Here is a 20,260-nt window from a genome sequence, read left to right as displayed (position 1 = left end):
ACAATGTGAATTGCAATTAGCTAATTGCTTGCTAACTTTGCGTTCTAATAATAGCCATGTTCCAGAGTTATACAAGTTTGGAGGCTGCTGCTGTTCCCTTGCAACTGGCAATAATAAATAATATCATATTCCCTCAGCTTTGCCATTTCTTCCAAGTTTCATCCCCATGCAAATTGCTCCAGCATGTCCCAATCCCTGACGAGAGGGCAGAGGCATCAACAGCATTTATTTGTAGTTCCCTGCACTACAGGGAGGGTTCAGCACTGGGAAGCTGGGGCTCCTGTGTCCCAGCAGGGCCAGGAGGTGCCTGTCACCCTGGCAGGGAGCAGCAGTGGGGTCTGCATGCCTGGAAACCCAGCCCTACCCTCAGCATGTGCTTGGTTAGAGCTTTTCGGAGGTTTTGGTTTTTTGTTTGGATTTTTGCTTTCCCTTCACAGGCTCGGATGTGGCTCTGGCCCCTGTAGTGACATGTTTTATTACCAGTAGCTTCAATAATGTCAGCACAGACCCAGACTGGAGCTTTCACAAGCACAGCCTCTCAGCTGTGCAGTGATAAGAAGGGTCTGGACCCCAGTGGGGCTCCTGAGGAGAATAGGGGTGAGGTTGGGTGCAGAGCCCCAGCATGTCCTGTCTGGGAGCATGGAGAGCTCCCTTGCACACCAGTGAACTTTTCAGCACCCCTCTCTGGGCTGTGTGACCTCCAGCTCATTACTGCCACGCAGATGCAGCTAATTGAGGAGCAGAGCAGCAGCCTGATCCAGCAGAGTCAAGGCCAATGAAATGAACATCATTCCCTGGCACACGAGGAACTACTGAACAGGGAGCTGCCAGCAGGCTGACATCTCCAGAGCTTACAGACTAATCTCATTAAACACGACCAAAAAGCCTCTCAGAGCTGGGGGAGCCGTGTCCAGCCAAAGCTGGGCTGGCTTATTCACCTCTGGGGCTTTTCCACATGCTTGGTTCCCTGTCCTCCCTGGCACCCCAGCACTGCCCAAACCCCCCTGTGCCAGCTCTGGGCTCCCCAGATGGGGCTTGCACAGGGGCTCCTGTTCAGGTTCCTCATGAGCAGGATTTTGTGAGTGCCCCAGGTGCCCCCAGCCCCTGCTTCCAGCAGAGCAGCTGCAGTTTCTTGGTTCCAGAGCTGCTCCTCCTCTGGGCAAGCTGTGCTGGCTTTCTCATCCCTTTCTCCCCTTTCCTGCTCCTCACAAGCAGATTTTTGAAGTTTAAGAGCACTCCTTGTGCAAGCCTTGTCTTCCCTCTCACACAACCTGGTCTCACCCCTTCCCTGGGGTTTGGGCTGAGGTACCAGCTCTGCACCATGAAAGGGAGTTCTCCTTGGCAAAGCCACAACTCGAGCTCTCCCCCAGAGCAGCTGGGGATTGCTGTCCCTCCCCATGGCTCAGGTGGCTCTTGCTCAAACCAAGCACACAAGGAGCTGGAGGAACCCAGCCAAAGGAACAGCTTTGCTCACTTCTGCTTTGGCTTCGTCTGTGAGTGTTTTCTCTCAGCTCTGGTTGATGAGTTTCAGACGGAGGGAACATTAGGAAACAAAAGGGAGAAGGCTGTGACACATTGCAGGATGTGCCAGGAACCAGCAGTGATGCAGGGCAGCTGCAGGGCTCTGCTGTGCTCCTCACCTTTGCTGTCCCACAGGACCTGCCAGCCTCACCCTCACCTGGCTGTCCCTGCACAGCCACAGCTGCCCAGCACCAGCTGCAGCCTCTCTGCTCACCCCAGCTCCTGGGCACCATTGATGGGGTCTCTGGTGTTGGGATGACCCTGAGGTGTTGGAAAGTCTCTTTTTCCCAGCCCTGAGACTGAAGAAGAACACAGGATTCCTTGGCTCTCATTCTCAAGGTTGTTTATTTGCTCTTTTCTAATACATTGTCTGTCTGTCCTGCTGAGGTCTGTCTGCAGGTCAGTTTGTGGCACAGTCCCTGCCCTCAGGGCAGTCTTATCTTTTTATACTAAGAACTACGTGTACTTTATTTACAATAATTTCCCCATACCTATCACCTATGTTAGACAGTCTGTCTCTACTCTAAACCAATCCAGACATGTCACCATCACAGCAGAAGATGGAGGACAAGAAGAAGGACAGGACACACCCAGATTCCTCCATGTTGCCTCCTGAACCCTCATTCTAAAAACCCCAAAATTCTACATTTTCACCCAGTGGTAAATTCACTATCATTCTACTCAAACCCTTGTGGCCTGTAACTCTTCATACAAAGTTGGTAATTGTTTCCATGGGCTAAAATCAAAGGCACGGGTGTTTTTGACTCCATGCCAAGGTCTCTGAGTCCCTTGCCAGGGTCTGGAGTCACCCAGGGAACCAGAGGAATGTCCTGGGTTCTGACAGACCGTCCCCTGCTGCCCCACACCACCTGCAGCTTCTCTGCTCACCCCAACACCTGGGCACCATCCCCTGGTGCCCCACACCCCCACGGTGGCACTGGCTGGGTCATGCCAAGGGGACACACACTGGGTTTGTAGGAAGCCTCACACTCAGAGCAGGAGAGGAGGTGCCAGGGTGTGACAGCTGCCCAGCAATGTCCCCAAGGCCACTGGCAAGCTGCAGATACTGGCACAGGAGGGCAGGGTGCCACAGGAGCACTCTGCACCCATCCCTCCTGCTGCCCCCATAGGGATCAGTGCCAGGTGCTTTGGGACATGAGGCCGTGAGGTTTGGCCAGCTTGAATTTATCTCCCAACCTCAGGGGAGCAGAGCAAAGGTTCTGTTGGGCTCAGAGTGGGGCTGAGGCTGACAAGTGGCCATGGACTACACACAAAAATGCTCTAAAGCTGACAGCACCAAATGTTTCTTCTCCATCTAGCACAGTTGTTTAGGATTCAGTGAGGAACAAAACTGCATCTTGTAGGTTTTAATAAAGCTCTTGGCGAGCAGTTCAAACACCAGGGGAGAAGCTGGAGAGAGAGGTTGGATTTATGGGAGCAGGAGGAGATCATTTGCTTTCTTAGGAACTGGAAAAGATTAATAGTGTGCAAAGGCTCTTGGATTCATTCCTCACATAGCAGAATGGTTAGGAGACTTACTGGCTTGATGTTCTTCATTCTGCTTTCCCTAGGCAGCCTAGAGACTGTCTGGGCTGTGGAGAGAAGGACCAGGGAGAACAGGGAGTGTGGGCGTGTTTGAGGGTCCCCATGATGAGGGAAGAGGTGAGAATCTTGACTCTGTGTTTCAGAAGGTTGATTTATTATTTTATTATACTAAAAGAAAATTATATATTAAAACTATACTAAAAGAATAGAAGGATTTCATCACAAGGCTAGCAAAGGAAGGAAAGGAATGATAATAAAATCTTGTGACTGACCAGAGAGTCTGAGACAGCTGGATGTGATTGGCCATTAATTAAAAACAACCACATTGTGATGAGACCAATCACAATGCACCTGTTGCATTCCACAGCAGCAGATAATCATTGTTTACATTTCATTTCTGAGGCCTCTCAGCTTCTCAGGAGAAAAGATCCTAGCAAAAAGATTTTTCATAAAATATCATGGTGACACAGGGAGCCATCAGTGAAGAGGCAGCTGTGGCATGCTGGGGGACAGAGGGGAACCCAATCTCAGGGTGCTTTTTTGGGAAATCAAATAGATGATTAATATTTCTGTATGTTCTGGTGTGTGGGGAGGCACTGGTAGCTGGGGAGGTGGTGGAAGAACAGGGCAACAAGGCAGGTTCATCCTTCCAGCACATCCCCACTCCTGGACCTGGGGTGCCAACAGCACAGAACCATTCCCCCACTCACTGCACACCCATCAGATCAGCAGAACCTGCCCCTCCTTGGAGCTCAACAGGGCAAAAGCTGTGACAAAGTCACAGGCACTAGAGAAACACTGAGCCAGGACTGGGGAACAGTAAAAAGTCAGCTAACAGGTTGTGGAGAATATTTGCTGTGTTTCAGAGCAAATAAGTACTCAGGCAGCCCCTCAGCAAAGTCACAGAGGAGTTCTGCTTCAGGCCAAGACGAAAGTCTCAAAGAATAAGCTCAAAAACCACAGGGACTTGTGAAGCCCATACTTGGTTTATTAAATTAATCACAAAGCTTTTTATTACATATTTCTGCCTCTGAGCCACTTTGCACTTCAGTTCAGGTGCCAAATCCTTTGTCTTTTCCATAACTGTGGGCTCTTGTAATACACTCATGTTTGAAATCTGTTTCAAATCCATGAGCTTAGGCTGAAGCAAAGCTTTTGGGTTTGTTTTGGAAATCTGGTGTTACCAAGAGCAGGTCCCCATTTCTAAGCAGAACTGCACCAGCAGTGCCCACCCCTATGGGAGGAAAAAACCCAACCATACACAAGTCAGGTGCTCTTGTAAATGTTTGTGGGCATTTGAATTTAATAGCTGAATTGAGTTTGTGCTTTTCCTGTAAGTGAAGAATAACTGTTTTCCAATGGAGTTAGCAGGAGGCAAAGCTGAAAATCAAAGTGTGAGCTTTGTGTTTCCTGACAATTTTCCTTTAACAAGGTAGCTCCAGCTGCTAACTGCATTTTATTGCATTCCTCAAAGACAGATCTCCGTGCAGGGATACTTTTAAGAGCTCTACTCCAAAAATAAAGGTACTTGGATTTATTTTTATGGTTACATATATTTTACCAGTTGATCTCAGAGCCCTTAGTGCTGCCTTACCCATAGCCTCACTAAGACACAGCACAGGCTGGATGATGCCATGATGAATTTTTGCATTTTATATATCTTTTATAGATCTTTTCTGTATCTTTCATGTATTCTCAGTGCTCTTAGAATACATACTTGTAATTCTTGAAGTCTGATAATTTAATATAGTTCTGGTAAACTTAATATAGTGCTGGTATTCTGTCAGACTAGAAGATCAAACATCCTAAAGGCTTTGTGGATGAAAGCTGGAAAGCCCTACACTATCTTGAAAATCCAAGGTCCCATCTAAAATATATCTTATAAACTAAGATTAAGCCCATCCAAAAGGGAATACTTTGAGATGAGAAAATGTCACACTCATTCAAGAGTCTCATTGAAGCATCTTTATTAGATATACTAATTTGTAAAATCTATTAAATTGTACACACAATCTCTCAGGTGTACATTTCAGCACATTCCACCTTGATGAAGTGTTGCACCGTAAGGATCATAATTAAATTACAAGGTAAAAATCCTTTATCCCTTAACTGTGTCTGGCTCTTAACTTTAGGATCAAGGAAAAAGCATCACCCTGACAGGCAGGGTGATGGCAAGGAGTGGCCTTTGCACCTGCCTGAGGACCTGTGTGGCACTGACAGGCTGAATGCCCACCCTGCTCTGCTCACAGCGACTCCCAGGCTGAAGGGAGCTCTGCACACACAAGGAACCATGTCCTCCTCAGCTCTGGGGCCTCTGGCAGCCATCCTGACAGAAAATGCAGATCTGCAGTGGAACAACCCACAGCTGATCCCAATTAGAGTGCTCTGATGCAGAAATTCACTCACACCCCACAGAGAGCTGCAGGCAAATGCAGCTGGTGACACAGCCCAGGAAGCAGGAACAGCACAGAGCAATTAATCACACCAGAACTTCAATGAGCACCTCACTCACCCCATTTCAGTCAGACAGAGTCAGGGCATGGCCACTTTCAATGCAGAAAGCTCCCTCAGCACTTTGTTAGCACAAAGACAGACATCAGGGGCCAAACATCTGGGAGAAGCAGAAGGGCCACCACTGAACTGTGCTGGACATCTCCCTGAATTTAAATCCATTTGTTCACTGGCAGCTGTCCTGAAGAGAGGCTGACAGGAGAGGGGTGTTGAAGGGTTGTACACATGCAAGGACAATTCTGCATCCAAGCTCACCATCTGGTTTGTGAGGATGACACCCTTGATTCACCCTGAGCCACCAGCCATGCTCCAAACCCTGTGTAAGGAGCCAAGGCTACACAGGCATGTGAGCCTCCACCAGGAGCAGAACCCACCTCACCTCCACCCTGGGCAGGGGATTGTAAATCACAGTGAGCCCTGTGACAGGGAAGAACAATTCATCTGACTCTATGCTGTCAGAAGGCAAATTTATTATTTTATTATATTGTATTATTATATATTATATAATTATATTTATTATATAATATATAATTATATTATATATTAAAGAATGCTATACTAAAGAATACAAAAAGGATACTAACTAAATGCTAAAATGATAATAATGAAAACTTGAGACTCTTTCCAGAGTCCCAAAGCAGCTTGGCACCAATTGGCCAAAGAGTGAAAACAACTCACAGCAGAATGCAATGGAACAATCACCTGTGGGAAAACAATCTCCAAACACAGGAGAACTCATTCCACATGAGCACAACACAGGAGAAGCAAATGAGATAAGAATTGTTTTCCTTTTTCTCTGAGGTTTCTCACTGCCTTTCAGCTTCCCAGGAGAAGACCCTGGGTGAAGGAATTTTTTCAGAGGATGTGAATACCACAGGCAGGGCATCCAGCACCAGGAGAGGGTTTTATTTGCAGCTGCTTTTCTTTGCAATTACAACTCTGTGTGTGAAGAACTGCAGCTAGAACTCGTGATCCCCTGTCCCTGATGGGAGCACTGGCAGCCCTAGCCCTGAGCCAGCCCTTTCCCACCCTTGGCACCCCCAGCACCCTGATCTGCTCCCCTCAGTGGTCATGGGTCATGCAGTGCCCTCAGGTGGCCACGAGGACCAGGTTGGGGACACAGAAACCTGAGCACAAACATCACACCCACAACCTGCCCCATGCAATTCTTTATTGACTTTCTACAAAAAGCTGCAGTGTTATTGTTAAATTTTTAAAAATCTCTTCACCAGGATTTTTTCTCCTGGGAAGCTGAGAAGCCTCAGAGAAAAAGGAAAATAATATAATTTCATTTGTTTCTCTTGTGTTTTGCTGCTTTGGAACGTGGTTAGAGATTGTTTACCCAACATGTGAATTGTTTTTACTTAATCACAGTTCACACACATGTGAATTGTTTTTACTTTACCAATCACAGTCTGGCTGTGTCATGACTCTAGAGATAGGATACTTACAGAAGGCTTAACAAGATATTAATTAAAACGCTTTCTCTATCCTTTACTATAGCATATTATATTATATTATACTATACTATATTATATCACATTATATTATATCATATCATATATTATACGCCTTGTAAGAACATTAAATCAGATTCATTCTTTCCTGCCACAGGGGACCCCAGAAAATGTCACCCTGCAGCTCCTCACCAAATACACAGCTGGGAGACAAACACCCCACAGATTCCTGGGAACCTTCCGAGGATCAGTGCCATGGCCACCAAAATCTGTCCCTGAACTGTCAGCAGTGGCTACCAGACAGTGAAATTTTAAGAGTGAATTCAGATTTGCTTCCTTGCTCCTCCATGCCCAGGTGGGATGAGTGCAAACACACTGCTCAAAGACACGAGGTGAGCACTGTTTCTAAACTCTAATCTGACAAGTTTTCTTTATTTGTAAGGACAAATATCTTTCATGGCTGCAGCCTGAAGGACTCTGTTACACTCACACACCTGCAGCACCTCATGTAAGTATGAACATTTTTGCCATGACACAAAACAGGCATGGCAGAAGGAGGAAAGGACAAGTTCCACAGCTGGAGGTGACTCCCTTCTATCTTCATGGCTTTTTTGGCTCAGCCTCTTCAGAGACCAAGGCCATTTCCACTTGAAAATGGTACAGTCCAAGCATTTCATGCTGAGGCGAAGACTCAACTCATTCAGCTTCCAAAAAGCACCAGGAGAGCTCCCTCAGTTCCTCATCCCCTTTGCAGCATCACAGAATGTTCCAGAAGCTAGGCAGTGCCAGTCCCTGCTGCCTGTCAGGAGCCAGGTGAGCAGCTCACCTCGTGATGGTTCTCCACAAACAGTGAGACCTTCAGGAGTGTATCTGAGACAGAGAGAAAACAACAACCCTGTCAGCTGAATGTGCTTTACCTGTATTCTGTATCCCAAAAACTTGTCCTAAAGGCAATTAAAAAAAGTGTGGGTAGAACTGATGAGCACGGAGCCCTTGCTCAGTGCCCTCACACTGTGAGGATGTTGCTTCCAGCTGTGCCCAGGTGTGATGGTGAGTGTTTTCACCTGAAGCTGACCAAGATCTCAGAGCAGGGTCACACACTGCCACAGAGCTAGCACAGCCAGGCCTGTCTCCAGGGAACATCACCCCTCAGCTCTTTATACACAGAGGTACCTTGAGCAACCTCATCTTCTTTGTAACGCTCCAAAATCCTCTCCCATGACTGCGGCAGGGCTTCCACGTCTGCCAGGCTGTCCAAGCTGAGGCGCTGCAGGAGCAGTTTGATCTCCAAGTACCTTCGTGCCTGCTAAGGACAACAAGGACAAAAGAAACCCCCCAGCACCACCCTGACACCCCCAGTGCCGCCCAGAGCCCCCGGCAGGATGGATACAGGTGCCGGTAGTAGCGTTCCACGTCCTGCAGCCCCTCCAACACATCGGCCAGCGAGGGGCAGCGCGGCCCCCGCCTCAGCACCGCGGCCAGCCCCAGCTCGGCCGGGCCCCGCTCCTCCACGAGCCGCAGCACGGCGCTGCCCGCGGCCCCCACGGCGTCCCGCACGGCCCGCAGCTCCTCCCTGCCGGCACAGCGGGGTCAGGCGGGCCCTGGCAGCCCTGCCCGCCCGGCCCCGGCCGCCTCCTCACCGCCGCTGGCCGAGCTGCTCCAGCAGCGCCTCGGCCGCGCCGCGCTGCTTCCGCCACAGCCGCGCCCGCAGCTCCGGGAAGGCGCCCAGCGCCGTCGCGTCCCATGGCAGCCGCTGCGCCGCCCGCATCTGCGCCGCCAGCGCGGCCAGCGAGTCCAACAGCGGGGACGTGGCTGCCAGAGCCGCCCGTGCCGCCGTCTCCGCCCGCGCCACCGCCTCCGACCAGGCCCGGAGCGCGGCCACGGGCGCCGCCATCACCGCCGCCATCATTGCCGCCATTACCGCCCGGCGCTGCTGCCGCTCGTCATCGGAGCGCGCCGCGCCGCCATTGGCCAGCCCGGGCGGCGGTTGCGTTTGAAGGAGCGAGCGCTGAGGGAGCCCTCAGTGAGCCCGCCCGGAGGAACCGCTGGGGAGAGAACCCGCAAAAAATAACCCGCAATAAGCAATAAATAACCCGCAATAAGCAATAAATAACCCGCAATAAGAACCCGCTGAAGAGAGAACCCGCAGTAAGGAACCCGTAACAAGAATCCGCTGAGGAGAGAACCACAAAACCACCAATGGCGCCCACCAAGAAAAAGGGCAACTCCAGCGCCCGCTGCCGCAAAATGGAGGCGTTCCTCCAAGACTTCGACAGAGAAGGTAGGGCAGGGGGAAGGAGAAGTGAGGGGATCGCGAGGAGGAGAGGAGGGAGGCCCCGGGCCCGCGGGCAGGGCTAATGTCTCGTCTCCCCGCAGTGGAGCGGCGGCTGAAGCGGATCGAGGCGGACGGGGAGCGCATGGTGCAAGAAGTGGAGCACGCGTACGACATGGCCATCCTGCGGCTGCCGGCCGCCATCCGCGACATGAACTGGCTGGAGTTCTTCGGTGCGGAGCGGGGATGGGGGTGCTGGGTTCAGGGACCCCTTCCCCTGTGGATAATAAATGGGTGTAAGGGAGGAGATGGGATCTACCCTGCCTGCAATCCCCAGGAAATGACCCCACTACACCACTGCTTCTGTTCTCTGGTTTGTGCTGGGTTTTTCACCCCCCTGGTGACAGCCCTGCTGTGCTGTGTGAGTGTCCCCGACATGTCCTGATGTATCTGATTCATTTTCTTTCTAGCTCTAGCAAGAGGTGAAAACACACCGGAGGACATGGCTAAGGTAGGTTTTCAGAACAAACATAAAGCTCTCCAAAGTTATCCCACTCTGCTCCTCACACTGATGATTACAAGTGAAACAGTTACATCAATATTTTCACAAAGGTTTCTTTAAAATTCAACAGTAAAGAGAGGCAGGTTGTATCAGCGGTGTGATTTACATGATGCTGCTCCTCCCTGTTGATCTTTCCTTATCTGCTAGGTAGCACTCCCAAATCCCTGGGACTTTGTGGTAAAGCACAGCATTTCTAAGCTGGTTGAGCAGCAGGGTGTAGGAAAGGCACACCTGCAGCTGCCAACCAGGCACTGAGTCCTGAGGGAGGCAGAGATGCATGAAAGGCCCAGTTTGAGCACAACAGCAAACATGGAGCTCATCTGGCTGTAAAATTATTGGGGGTTTGCTCTGCAACTTTAACTTACACAAACTTTTGGCTGCCAACAATCCCAATGGTGCCACAAGTGTTTTTAATTTTAGGCAGACACAGAAATAACGAAAATCCGCAGGCTGAGCGCAGATATCGTCGATCCCCTGTTGGATATTGCTGAGAAGGGTGAGTTTAAACATTGTGGAAGCATGTTGTGGTTGCTTAATGTGAATAATAATTCAATTCTTGTTCATATCCATCAGTATGCTTAAACCAGGAAAAAAATTCTACTTTTATCCCTAGTACCTACAGTACCTCTAATTAATTTCATTAAAACATTCAGAATAATCCAAAGTAGTGCCCTGGCAACAATTAGGCTTTGGAATTTGGATTTCTGAAGCAAATTGTTGCTAAAACTGCTTCTAGCTGTTTGTCTTCCCTGCTAAATAATAATTTGAAATTAATATTCAGTTAGATAACAGTTTCTCTTTGCAGTGAGTAGAATCAAAAGGAGTGTTGAAGGTGATGAGGAAGCAGAGCCTCCATCACTTCCACAGCAGAAGAGATCTCGACTTGCCAGCCAGTGTCCTTCAGAGGCTGAGAGTGGGGATGCAAGGACTGGCAAGGTGAGTGAATAGCTGTTCTCTGGGGTGGAATTATCCTCAGCACAGGAATTCCTGACCGAGCTGCTGACTAGGGCTGCCCAGGACGCCCTGAGGGGGACTGCACCCAGCTGGTGCTTCCCAGAGAGTTCTGGCAGTGGGGAGGGTCCCAAAGGCTTGAATGCTGTTTGCTCTGGGCTCTTGTGCATGGAAAGGGACTGAGCATTTTGTGTGGAAGCCTCTTTGTGTGGACTCAGCTGTCCCATGAGATGGGAGCAACTGATGTGGTGAGTGTTGTGTGCTGCAGGTGAAGGCATCCGCCAAAAAACCACGTGTGGCCAGGAGACCTCCCTCAGCGAGAGTGAAGGGCATGAACAAGAGGTAAAGGGGATGTCTCTGTCTCCTCTCTGGAAATGGAGAGTGCAAATATCAATATCTCTCTTTGGTGGGATGGGCTTTGGTTTGGGGGGGAGAGTTGTGCCTCACTACAGGGCAAAATTTATGTGAATGAAGGATGGACAGCTGGCTGTCCTGTGAGAACAAGCTGTCCCCAGTTTGGGGGTCAGTGGTTAATGATAACCCCTGGGGTTAGTGGTGGTCACCTTCTCCAAGTGTCTGTACACTTGTTAGAGGTTGTGTTATGTGCAGATATTTATTTCCCTTTTACAGATCAAGCAAAAACAGCTTCATCACTCCAGCTTCTGGCAGAATGGTTGATATGTGTGCTCAGGGAGGCACCTCCATGGTTACACCCAGATTTGATCCCAGGTTTGTTAACAGGGAAAACAAATGCATTTCCCTTCTATCTCTAACCCAATCTGCTTTGTACCATCTGTTTATAACACAGCCTTTAGTGGCTCTTTGGACCTGAAATGAAAGACTTGGACTGTGTTGGGAAGGATGAAAGTTTGATAAGAAAGTTTCATGATATGTGTGCTTAGCAGCAAGACTTTTGAATGTAGAATTTGAAGAAGGAATAGAAATGAAAGCAAGTTTTGATGTAGAAGAAAAGAATTGCTGAGCCACTCTTACTGGATAACCAAGGAGGCAAAGGGTGTGTTAGTTAGAAGGGGTTTTTGTGGCTTAAAGCAAAGGATAAACTCACTTTAAACAGAAGATGTTTTTACCAAGCAGAAAGATAGCACAGGCAAACAAACCTGCCGATGTGGCAAGCAGAAAAAAGGTTTCAGAATTTTCCCCTGCAAGAAAACTGAAAACCAACTTCTAGCTTAAACTGTAATGCACTGACTTTTAGTGATTGGAGAACAGTAACATGGATATGATAATTATAGTAGTTATGATAGGCTATAGATAAAAGTTAAGGTATAGATTGGTTCTGCTGTATTGAGATGCTCAGCAAAGAAAAGTATAGAATGCAATGTGACCAAAAGAAAAGTATAGAATGCATTGTAACCAAAAGAAAAGTATAGAATGCAAAGTAACCTAAACTAAGGGTCACCAGGCCTGCCTGCATCTGGAGCTGGCAGCTGTCGGCACAGCTGTTGCCCACAATCCTGGACTGCTGTAACACCTTGGGTATAACAAACTGCATTCTGAGGAGCTGTCTGGAGTCCCACATCCCTCATTCAGGTTCTTACTGGTCTGCAGGTGCTGTGAGCAAACATCCCTCTCTCCTATCTCGTTGTTTCAGGATGTTCAAGACGCCGGGGCTGCGCACTCCCGCCATCAACGAGCGTGTTTACACCTTCTCTGCCAAGGGCAGCCCCCTGGCCGAGCCTGAGGATGTCATCCTCACCCTGCCCCTCGGTGGGGGAGAGGTAAATCCTGACCCTTCACTGCCCAGGCACCTCTTGGAGCCTCACCTGCTTCCCTTCAGCCCCTCTTGTCTCTTTAGCTGTGCCACTGCAGTTTATCTGAGGGGTTGATTGAGCTTCGAACAAACCTGAGGAGGCTCTTAGCCAGGAGTGGGGCCTGCTCAAGCTGGTTGAAGCAACAGGAGGGTGTTTCATTGTGCATTCACTTTAAAGCACTTACACTGACACTACTGCAGCTTTAGTGGGTTTGATGATGGCTGAATGCCAGTGCACCCACAAAAAAATCATTCACTCAGTGGCTTTATCCCCCCTCACCACAAATCAAGCTATTTAAAACCACCACAGCCACTAATGCATTAATGCACTGCAGGGAAGGTGTGAGATGAGCTGAATGTAATTCTATGCCTGTCTATACTTAGATCTTAACCTCTTTTATTTAACTCTTTTACTGTCTTCTGCTGGCCAGACAGAAAACCTGAGCTTTGTGTTTGTTTCCACAGAGCATACGTTTGACAGAAAAGGATCTGACCAAGAAGAATTTCCTTCAGCTGAACCCCAAGGCCCAAGGGCTCATGCAGAAGCTGTCAGTAAGTCTGGGTGTTTTTGTCAGCCATGGCTGTACGGCAGTGCTGTCCCTCTGCCACCACTCGGGGGATTGCTGAGCTGCAATAGAAACTCCTTATTTCCCCCTGACCCCTTGTCCTGAATTTTGGCTGAGGTGAAGAAGGGAGAAGCAGGAACTTTGCATCACGTCTGGCTCAGTACAGAGTGGGGAAAAGAGCTGTTGTCACTCTGAAAAACAGATTTGTGCTTTGGGCTGGAGCTGCAGGTGCTCTGAGTACTGATGGATTTCTCTTTCCTTTCAGGTTTGTCTCACACAGGCTTGCAATGGGGCAAAATTGCCCCTGGATGGAAGTCAGTGAGCAAGACATCCCTCTGTAGTTCTTGTTTTTATTTGTATATTCCTTTGATTGTTATACAGAATGGAAGCTAAAAACTGGTTATTTTATCTATGGTGTGTAATGGGAGAAAAATGAATGGAACTTTGGAGAGAAATAAAATTAATTGATAATTTCCTTTAAGGTTTGAAACCATGACACTTCTCTTGGGCTTGCAGATCAACAAGTGGGCAGAAAGCCTGATGGTTGTCATGTTAAGAGCCATGTTCAGAATAAAGAACTCTGCTTCTCTCTAACTTTGTCTTGAATTTTCTTTTCTAGAAAAAAAGCTTGTTTCTTGGTAAGCTGTTACACTGTCCTTGCTTTAAGCCTCTTTATGGGGCTATAAACAAGGATGTTGAGATTTTGAAACCTTTTCTGTATTTGAAAAGTTCCACTTTTGACAAAACCAGGCCTGCAGAATGGTTAAAATGGAGATAAACTGCAATCAGAGCTCTTTGGTGCAGGGTGTGGCAAAGCTTATAGAACAGCATTTATCCATTAATTTCCTTTTGGAGAGCAAGCATTTTATTGTATGGAAGACCTCATGGATTTGGAAAACTGTCTTTGAGAGGTTTGAGCAGATTCTGAGTCCTAACTGCAGGTGGCAATAACATATCCCACTCAGCTCCACCTACACCTGCCTTGCTCTGCTGTGCACATATTAATTGATTAAAGGCATCCATTATTAGTTGAGCTGTAAATAAAAAATGGATGTGCTTTTGGATGTGTAAGCTGAGATTCTGCTTTAAAAAAGGAAAACAAAAATAATTAGTATTTTTAGCCTGGCTATACAATTCTTCTAAATCAACACTGATTTAAAAGCTCTAACTGGTCAATTAACTGATTTAAAAGCTTGAGTTGCAATTTTTAAGATCAAAGCTCTTCCAAAAGAAGTTTTCCTTAGGAAAGAGGAAGCTGCAGAGGGAACAAGCACGTGGCTGTTTCCCCAGGGCTGGCTAAGTGCAGCCTAGCAGGGAAAATGCATTTCTGCTTCCCCTGGTTGTGCCAGAGCTCAGCCCTCCTTCAGGGCCTCCTGGGGGGCTTGGTGTGTGCTGAGCTGTGCTGTGAGAGCTCCACATTTCTGCCCAAATTATTAATGGAAATGTAAAACTATTGATCTGAGAAATAATTATCAGTGAATCCCCTGTGCTGGCTCTGAGCTCCTGAGCAGCAGCTCCAGCAGCCTGGCAGAGCTGCACTGCCAGGTTTGTCATCCTCAACATCTTCCAGCTGGCAGTGTAAGACATAAACAGATAACAATTCCCTGCCTGCTGATGCAAGGGATGATGATTTGGAACAAATTAGAGCCATCTCCAGACAGATTTTTCATGCAGAAGTTCTTGATTTGTAGGTGCAGGACAGCACATGCAGCTCTCTCCCCTGACCTGTGTAATTCCACCAAAAATCTGTGTTTCCTGAGTCAGCTGACTGAGTTGGGGGCCCAGAGAGACACATTGGTCCTGCCCAATTTCTAGCAAAATGGGAATTTACTGAAGTTTTCCTAGAGGAGCTGCTGTCCTGGGGACCCTGACTGAGCTGGGGGCTCAGAGAGGCAGCCCTGGTGCTGTGCCCATGGCTGCCCTCTGGTCTCACCAGGATTCAGGGTTTGGGAGGATGTGCCAGCGCAGCCTCAGCCCTGCTGTGCCCAGTGAGACAAGAGATCCTGGACAGAAAAGGGATTTTTGCTTCTGCTCTCCCACCTGCCACCTTCTGGAGGTTTCCAGGGTGGGGACAGTGAAGCAGCTGTTGGGTACTTGTGGCTGATTCCTCAACTTCTGGGACTCTGGCTGGGCCCTCCCAGGAGAAAAAGCCCTCCTGGAGTGGTTTTGTGTCAGGAAAGAGAGACACTGGATCTTTTCAGTCTCTTCAGGTTTTTGCTTCCATCCTCAACATACTAAAAATCCTAAAACCTCAATTTCCCACCTCAGTGATGCATCTACACTGCTCTCTACAATCTACTTCACACCTAGTGGATTTTAGGCTATTCTGGAGTTTAGGAAACTTTCTCCACAAATGATGGTCAAAGTCAGTGCTCCCCTAGGAATCAAAGCACCCCAGAGCAGACAGGGAACTATTCCCAGTGCCCTGGGTTTCCACAAGCGCCCTTTACACCTGCTGTGCTTGAACAGAGCTATTCCACCCCATCCCATGGCTCAGGCAGTGACAGTGGCTCTGCAAGGTGGGACAGAGCTGCCTACAGGGACCCAAGTGACAAATCACCAGTGCCATTGTTGAGGGGAGCAGGCACAGGCAGTGATGGGGCTGTAATGAATTAAGTGCTGTTCAAATTGATGCAGCAGTGCTGTAAGGAATGTGTGTGTGTGTGTTGTGAGCTGTAGGACACAGGTGTGATGGATATTGTCCATCAGCTGTGATAAAAAGCCCATCATCCCAATACATATTTTCAAAAATGAATTTAAGGCTGAAAGAGATTATTAAAAATGAGGAGAGGAAATTGTCTGGGATATATTTAGAGTCCCTTGCTAGGTAAGATGAATTCCAGAAGTCAAAATACTGCCTGTGGGGTGAAGGGGATCGATGCTGATGTTGTGGTGGCTCATGATAAGAAGATAGGGCTGAGGAAATTCTGCTGCCAGGGGAGAGTGCCTGGGATTGGTGTGCTGGATTGCAGGAGGGACACAGTGCAGGGACTGTCCTGGAGCCATTGTTAGCGTTCAAAATCACATAGTCACAGAGGGATTATATGCGGTGCTTTTTATTAAGAGCTCTGGGTGCCAGGGGTATATTCTACCCAAATCTGACTCCGACCATGCATCCAAAATTATCATGTTTTTATACTCTATTGTTATATAACTTTCATGTTAATTATTAAACTTATATTGTTCTATTGTATACATAAATTTAGCCCCTCTCTGAATTTCCAACATAGTTTCTCATTATTCTTATGGTTATATAATAATTATATTTAATTACTAAACAATCATCACATCTAACAATTATATAATTTATCATACTGCTTACGCAGGTGCAGTTGATCTGGGGAAGCACAAAGCCTAACATTTTAGATTCTATCTTTAACTTTTTCGAGGGCTCCACTATCACCATCACTCTCCCCCAGAGAGCAGCTGGGGGTCTCTGTCCCCACCCTGGGGTCTGGTTTGTCCCTTCCCACCTCGGTTTCCTTCCTGAGCCTGTGGGCACTTTGCAGCTGGGTGGTGGGGACACAGGCTGGTGAGGGATCCTGGGACCCCAAGAGGAGGAACACTTCTGCAGGATGAGGTTTATGAGCAGTCAAACCTGGAAAGAAGCCCCCAGGTATGGGAGGCTTCTTTAAGCTGGGTGGGCTTAGGCTGCTCCCTCTGGATTTCACTCCCTGGCACTGAGGACACGTCCCTGCATCCTGTGCCAGCGTGGGTCTGAGGAGATGAGCACAGCCAGCCTGCAACCTGCCATGCCCTGGACATCTGGAGAGCTGGCTTTGATCTTGGCTGTCTCCTCACTCTTTCATTTATCTCTCTCTGCTCTTCTGGATGACAAGATCATTACAAACCCAGTTGCTGTTGCTGAGCTCTTCCTCCCGAGCTGTGTGTGAGCGTGGACGATGCCTGAAAGACAAGAGGTTTAATTGTGTTCTGCCTGCAGCTACAGGATGTCAGGCAGGCAAATTTAAAGCCAGGCTGCACGGGGGTGGGAGATGCACCTCCATTACTCACCAGCCTGGATGAGGTTCAGCTTTATTGTATCCTGAAATAGCCAGAGCCTGGGAGGTGCTGACTGAAGCCATTTGAAAACATGACAACATCCTCGGGACAAGAGGTGTCTAATCTAATGAAGCCAGGAGGCATTAAATAAGAGCTGTGCAAAGCCAGGAAAACACAATTAAAGCATTCCTGAGGACTGCTGTCTACCTGCATCAGAAAAGCTGGGACAGAGATATTGGTACAAGTGTAATGAAAATAAATGATGTGTTTGAAACATTGCTCAAGCCAGTGACAGAGCCCCTGCTGGGCTCAGCCTTGAAGGGTCCTGTTGCAGATTGGAACCAAACAGCACATCCATGGTCTTACAGCGTCCCACCAGCCACAAGCTGGTGCCTCAGTGGGTTCCCTGAGCACGGCTGTGCTGCTCTGGGGGCATGGCAGGGATTTGTCTTTACAGCAAACCAGCCCAGGAGCATTTCCATCCCATCCCCTAGTGATGGAATAAGGGAGCTGTAGGAGCATCGGGGGTAGTATGGTCAGGACAGACAGAGAAAAGAGATCTCTGCAGCCAGGGTTGGGAACTTGTGGTTTATTGCAAAGGGCCTGGGTGCAGGGCCCAAAGAGGAACCCCAAAGAAAGAGACAGAGAGAGAGATCAAAGAGTAAAAGCAAGAGGGAAAGAGAGGTAAGGAGAGTGGTAAAGAGAGAGAAGGGAAGAGCATGGTAAAGAGGCTGAGAGAGAGAGAGGATGAGAGAGTAAGAGAGTGAGGTTCCCCTTACAATACAATAAATCTTCTGTGCTGAATATTCTCATTCTCACTAACCAATCTAGTACAAGATACAAATCCTACAGCATTTCCATACAGCCTATAAGAATCATTACATTACCACACTGGGTTACATTTTAAACCCTAAAAACTCCTCTTTGGGCCCCTGCTGCCAAGCTGGCAGGGTCTGCTCTGCCCCTTGGGCCTGTCTGCAAGCAGAGGGGATTGTTTGATCCAAAGGGGATCACCTTCAGCTGGCCATGCCATTGTTTTCCAGTTGTTCAGTAACTGAGGGATCTCAAAGCTTGCTTTCATTTCAATCTCCCTTATAGTTTCCATATTCTCACAATCTTTTGCCAGGCAATCATATTTATAAGGCTTTCCTGTTTCACCTTCCCCAACATGGAACCACTAGGATTGGTGCCATGCATGGCACATCAGGCCTTTCTCCAGACAAAGGCCATTCCCCAGCTGGCACTCTGATGCTTTTCCCACAGTTTGTTAACCAGGCAGGATCCCCTCCCTCCCTGCAGAGTTCTGTAAGATTTTTGTCTCTAAATAACCCCTTAAACCCCCTCAGGGTGCTGAGGAGCAGGGCCAGTGCTGTGGCTGGGTGGGCAGTGGTCCTGCCCAGAGCCCTCCTGTGTCACCAGGGTGGTGTTGGAGAAGTGGAAATGCAGGAAAAGCTCCTTTTCCTTCATTGCATTGTCCTTTGTGCTCTCTCCTCCCAGCTGTGCTGTATCAGAGCTGCATTTAGGATCTGGGTTTGGACCTTTGAATAGGAACACCTCTCTTTAGACACTTGCTATCAGAAATAGTGATTAAACACACCCACCACTGTAAATCACTGGCAAGAGGAACCTGTCTCAAATCACGCTTCTTTGGCAAGAGTTTAAATTGACAGTGACAAGCTTATTTCTGGAAGAAAGTTTTATTTTGGGGAGTTGGATTCATTGTGCCGCTTCTCATTTTGATGCAGTGTGATGTGATACCTAACACATCCTTTTCCCCCTGAGGCAAGGCAGGGATTTGAGCATTGCTGTGAGACAGTGTGTGCCTCACAGATCCACCCAGCTCTCCTCAGGAGGGACAGCACTTCTAAACGATGATTTTAACCAGCTCAGGGAAACTTTCATCATTTTTGAGGTGCCCGTTTTTTCCCAGGGGTGTAGAGCATTCCTGATGTACATCCCATTACCCTGGGAGATGTATTTACACTCACAAATAGCCATTTATCCAACACAAAATTGCCATCACCCAGGAACACCTAAATCTCACCAAAATCTTCTTCATTGCCCTCTTAATCTTTTTGCCTCCTAGTGTTTAATAGAAATCACTTAAAAATATTTAACTTAAAAATATTTAATTAATATTAAATAAATATTAAAAATAATATCTATTTCTTCAAATAAACCCCCAGGGCTGAGTGCCACCCCTAGGGCTGCCTGAGGGTTCAGCCCCATCATCTCCTGCTCAGGACCCCAGGAGTCCCTGGGCCTGCAGCCACAGGGTTTGTGAGCCAGGTCCGGCAGCACTGGCTGCTCCCCACTGATGCTGATGCCTTCAGAAGGCTGCCCTAGAACAGAGACTGGACAGAGCTAAAGAATAATTAGGGATTTATTAGGAAGCCTCAATGGATGCACCTTGAGCAGGACAAGAGCACATACCCAGCTATACCCAAGATGAACTAAAATGGTCACAAAAATGGACAGCTGGTCATGGGGTCTCTCACTTCTATCAGTTCTGCTCCATTTGCATATTGGAGTTAATTCTCCAATTATGAAGTCACATCCTTCTTGTTTTTTCTCTCTCCAGCCCACGTTGTTTATGCCCTTGAGCCTGAAATTTGGATTATTTGTCCTTGGTCCCCAGCTAGAGCAGGAATTGTTTTGTCTCCCTGCTCTGTGCACAGAGCTCACCATCCCCTAATGTGAAGCTCAGACCCACACACTAAAGCAGCACAGAATCTGAAAAATATAAAAGCTAAACCTGAGGCATCACTGCCCCATCACACATGGCCTACATTAAGCTTCCAGCAAACAGAGACACAATATTCCCCTGGGAACAAGCCACCAGGAACAGGCTTCATTACACAGGAGGGATTTGCAAGAAAAACCTGAATTGCCCAGTTCTAAATTCTCTTCCAAACGCTTCCCCAGGGTGCCTCTGGAGCAGATGATTGAGGGCTCCCACAGAGATGTGATGCTGCTGGTTTATTTCAGCCCCATTATGGAATTTCAGTCCAGTGGGAGTCAATGGAAATGTTCAGGGCTCACACCCAGCAGTGAGCTGGGCTCCCACCACGCAGGGACAGCAAGGGCAGCTCCCCACATGCG

General features: G+C 48.1%; 2 protein-coding genes across 2 annotated transcripts; one reads left to right on the top strand and one right to left on the bottom strand.

Moving 5' to 3' along the window:
* Positions 1-7,310: 7,310 nt before the first annotated feature.
* CUNH1orf109 (chromosome unknown C1orf109 homolog) lies at positions 7,311-8,940 on the bottom strand. Its single transcript, XM_054292589.1, has 4 exons — positions 8,675-8,940; positions 8,425-8,607; positions 8,208-8,329; positions 7,311-7,904 (listed from the first exon to the last, which is right to left on the bottom strand). The coding sequence occupies exons 1-4, from the start codon at positions 8,938-8,940 to the stop codon at positions 7,837-7,839; spliced, it is 639 nt and encodes a 212-aa protein (XP_054148564.1). The 3' UTR covers positions 7,311-7,836.
* Positions 8,941-9,173: 233 nt separating this feature from the next.
* Positions 9,174-13,603, top strand: CDCA8 (cell division cycle associated 8). Its single transcript, XM_054292606.1, has 10 exons — positions 9,174-9,315; positions 9,411-9,539; positions 9,783-9,817; positions 10,289-10,364; positions 10,674-10,804; positions 11,088-11,161; positions 11,450-11,548; positions 12,432-12,558; positions 13,056-13,142; positions 13,422-13,603. Exons 1-10 carry the CDS (start codon positions 9,234-9,236, stop codon positions 13,476-13,478), a joined length of 897 nt encoding a protein of 298 aa, XP_054148581.1. The 5' UTR covers positions 9,174-9,233; the 3' UTR covers positions 13,479-13,603.
* The last annotated feature ends 6,657 nt before the right edge of the window (positions 13,604-20,260 follow it).

The sequence above is a fragment of the Melozone crissalis genome, unplaced genomic scaffold (genome assembly GCF_028551555.1).
Source record: "Melozone crissalis strain CALT ecotype California unplaced genomic scaffold, PUWL_Pcris_2 ptg000111l_1, whole genome shotgun sequence".
Lineage (NCBI taxonomy): Eukaryota > Metazoa > Chordata > Aves > Passeriformes > Passerellidae > Melozone > Melozone crissalis.
This window is presented reverse-complemented; position numbering and strand designations above follow the sequence as displayed.

Excerpts from the sequence above, each read along its gene's own strand:
- CUNH1orf109 (XM_054292589.1), bottom strand. The coding sequence starts at position 8,940 with ATGGCGGCGGTGATGGCGGCGCCCGTGGCCGCGCTCCGGGCCTGGTCG. Across the intron at positions 8,330-8,424 it reads GAACGCTACTACCGGCACCT|GTACTTGGAGATCAAACTGC; the intron begins GTATCCATCCTG and ends GCAGGCACGAAG. Across the intron at positions 7,905-8,207 it reads AGAAGATGAGGTTGCTCAAG|ATACACTCCTGAAGGTCTCA; the intron begins GTACCTCTGTGT and ends TCTCTGTCTCAG.
- CDCA8 (XM_054292606.1), top strand. The coding sequence starts at position 9,234 with ATGGCGCCCACCAAGAAAAAGGGCAACTCCAGCGCCCGCTGCCGCAAA. Across the intron at positions 9,316-9,410 it reads CCAAGACTTCGACAGAGAAG|TGGAGCGGCGGCTGAAGCGG; the intron begins GTAGGGCAGGGG and ends GTCTCCCCGCAG. Across the intron at positions 11,162-11,449 it reads GTGAAGGGCATGAACAAGAG|ATCAAGCAAAAACAGCTTCA; the intron begins GTAAAGGGGATG and ends TCCCTTTTACAG.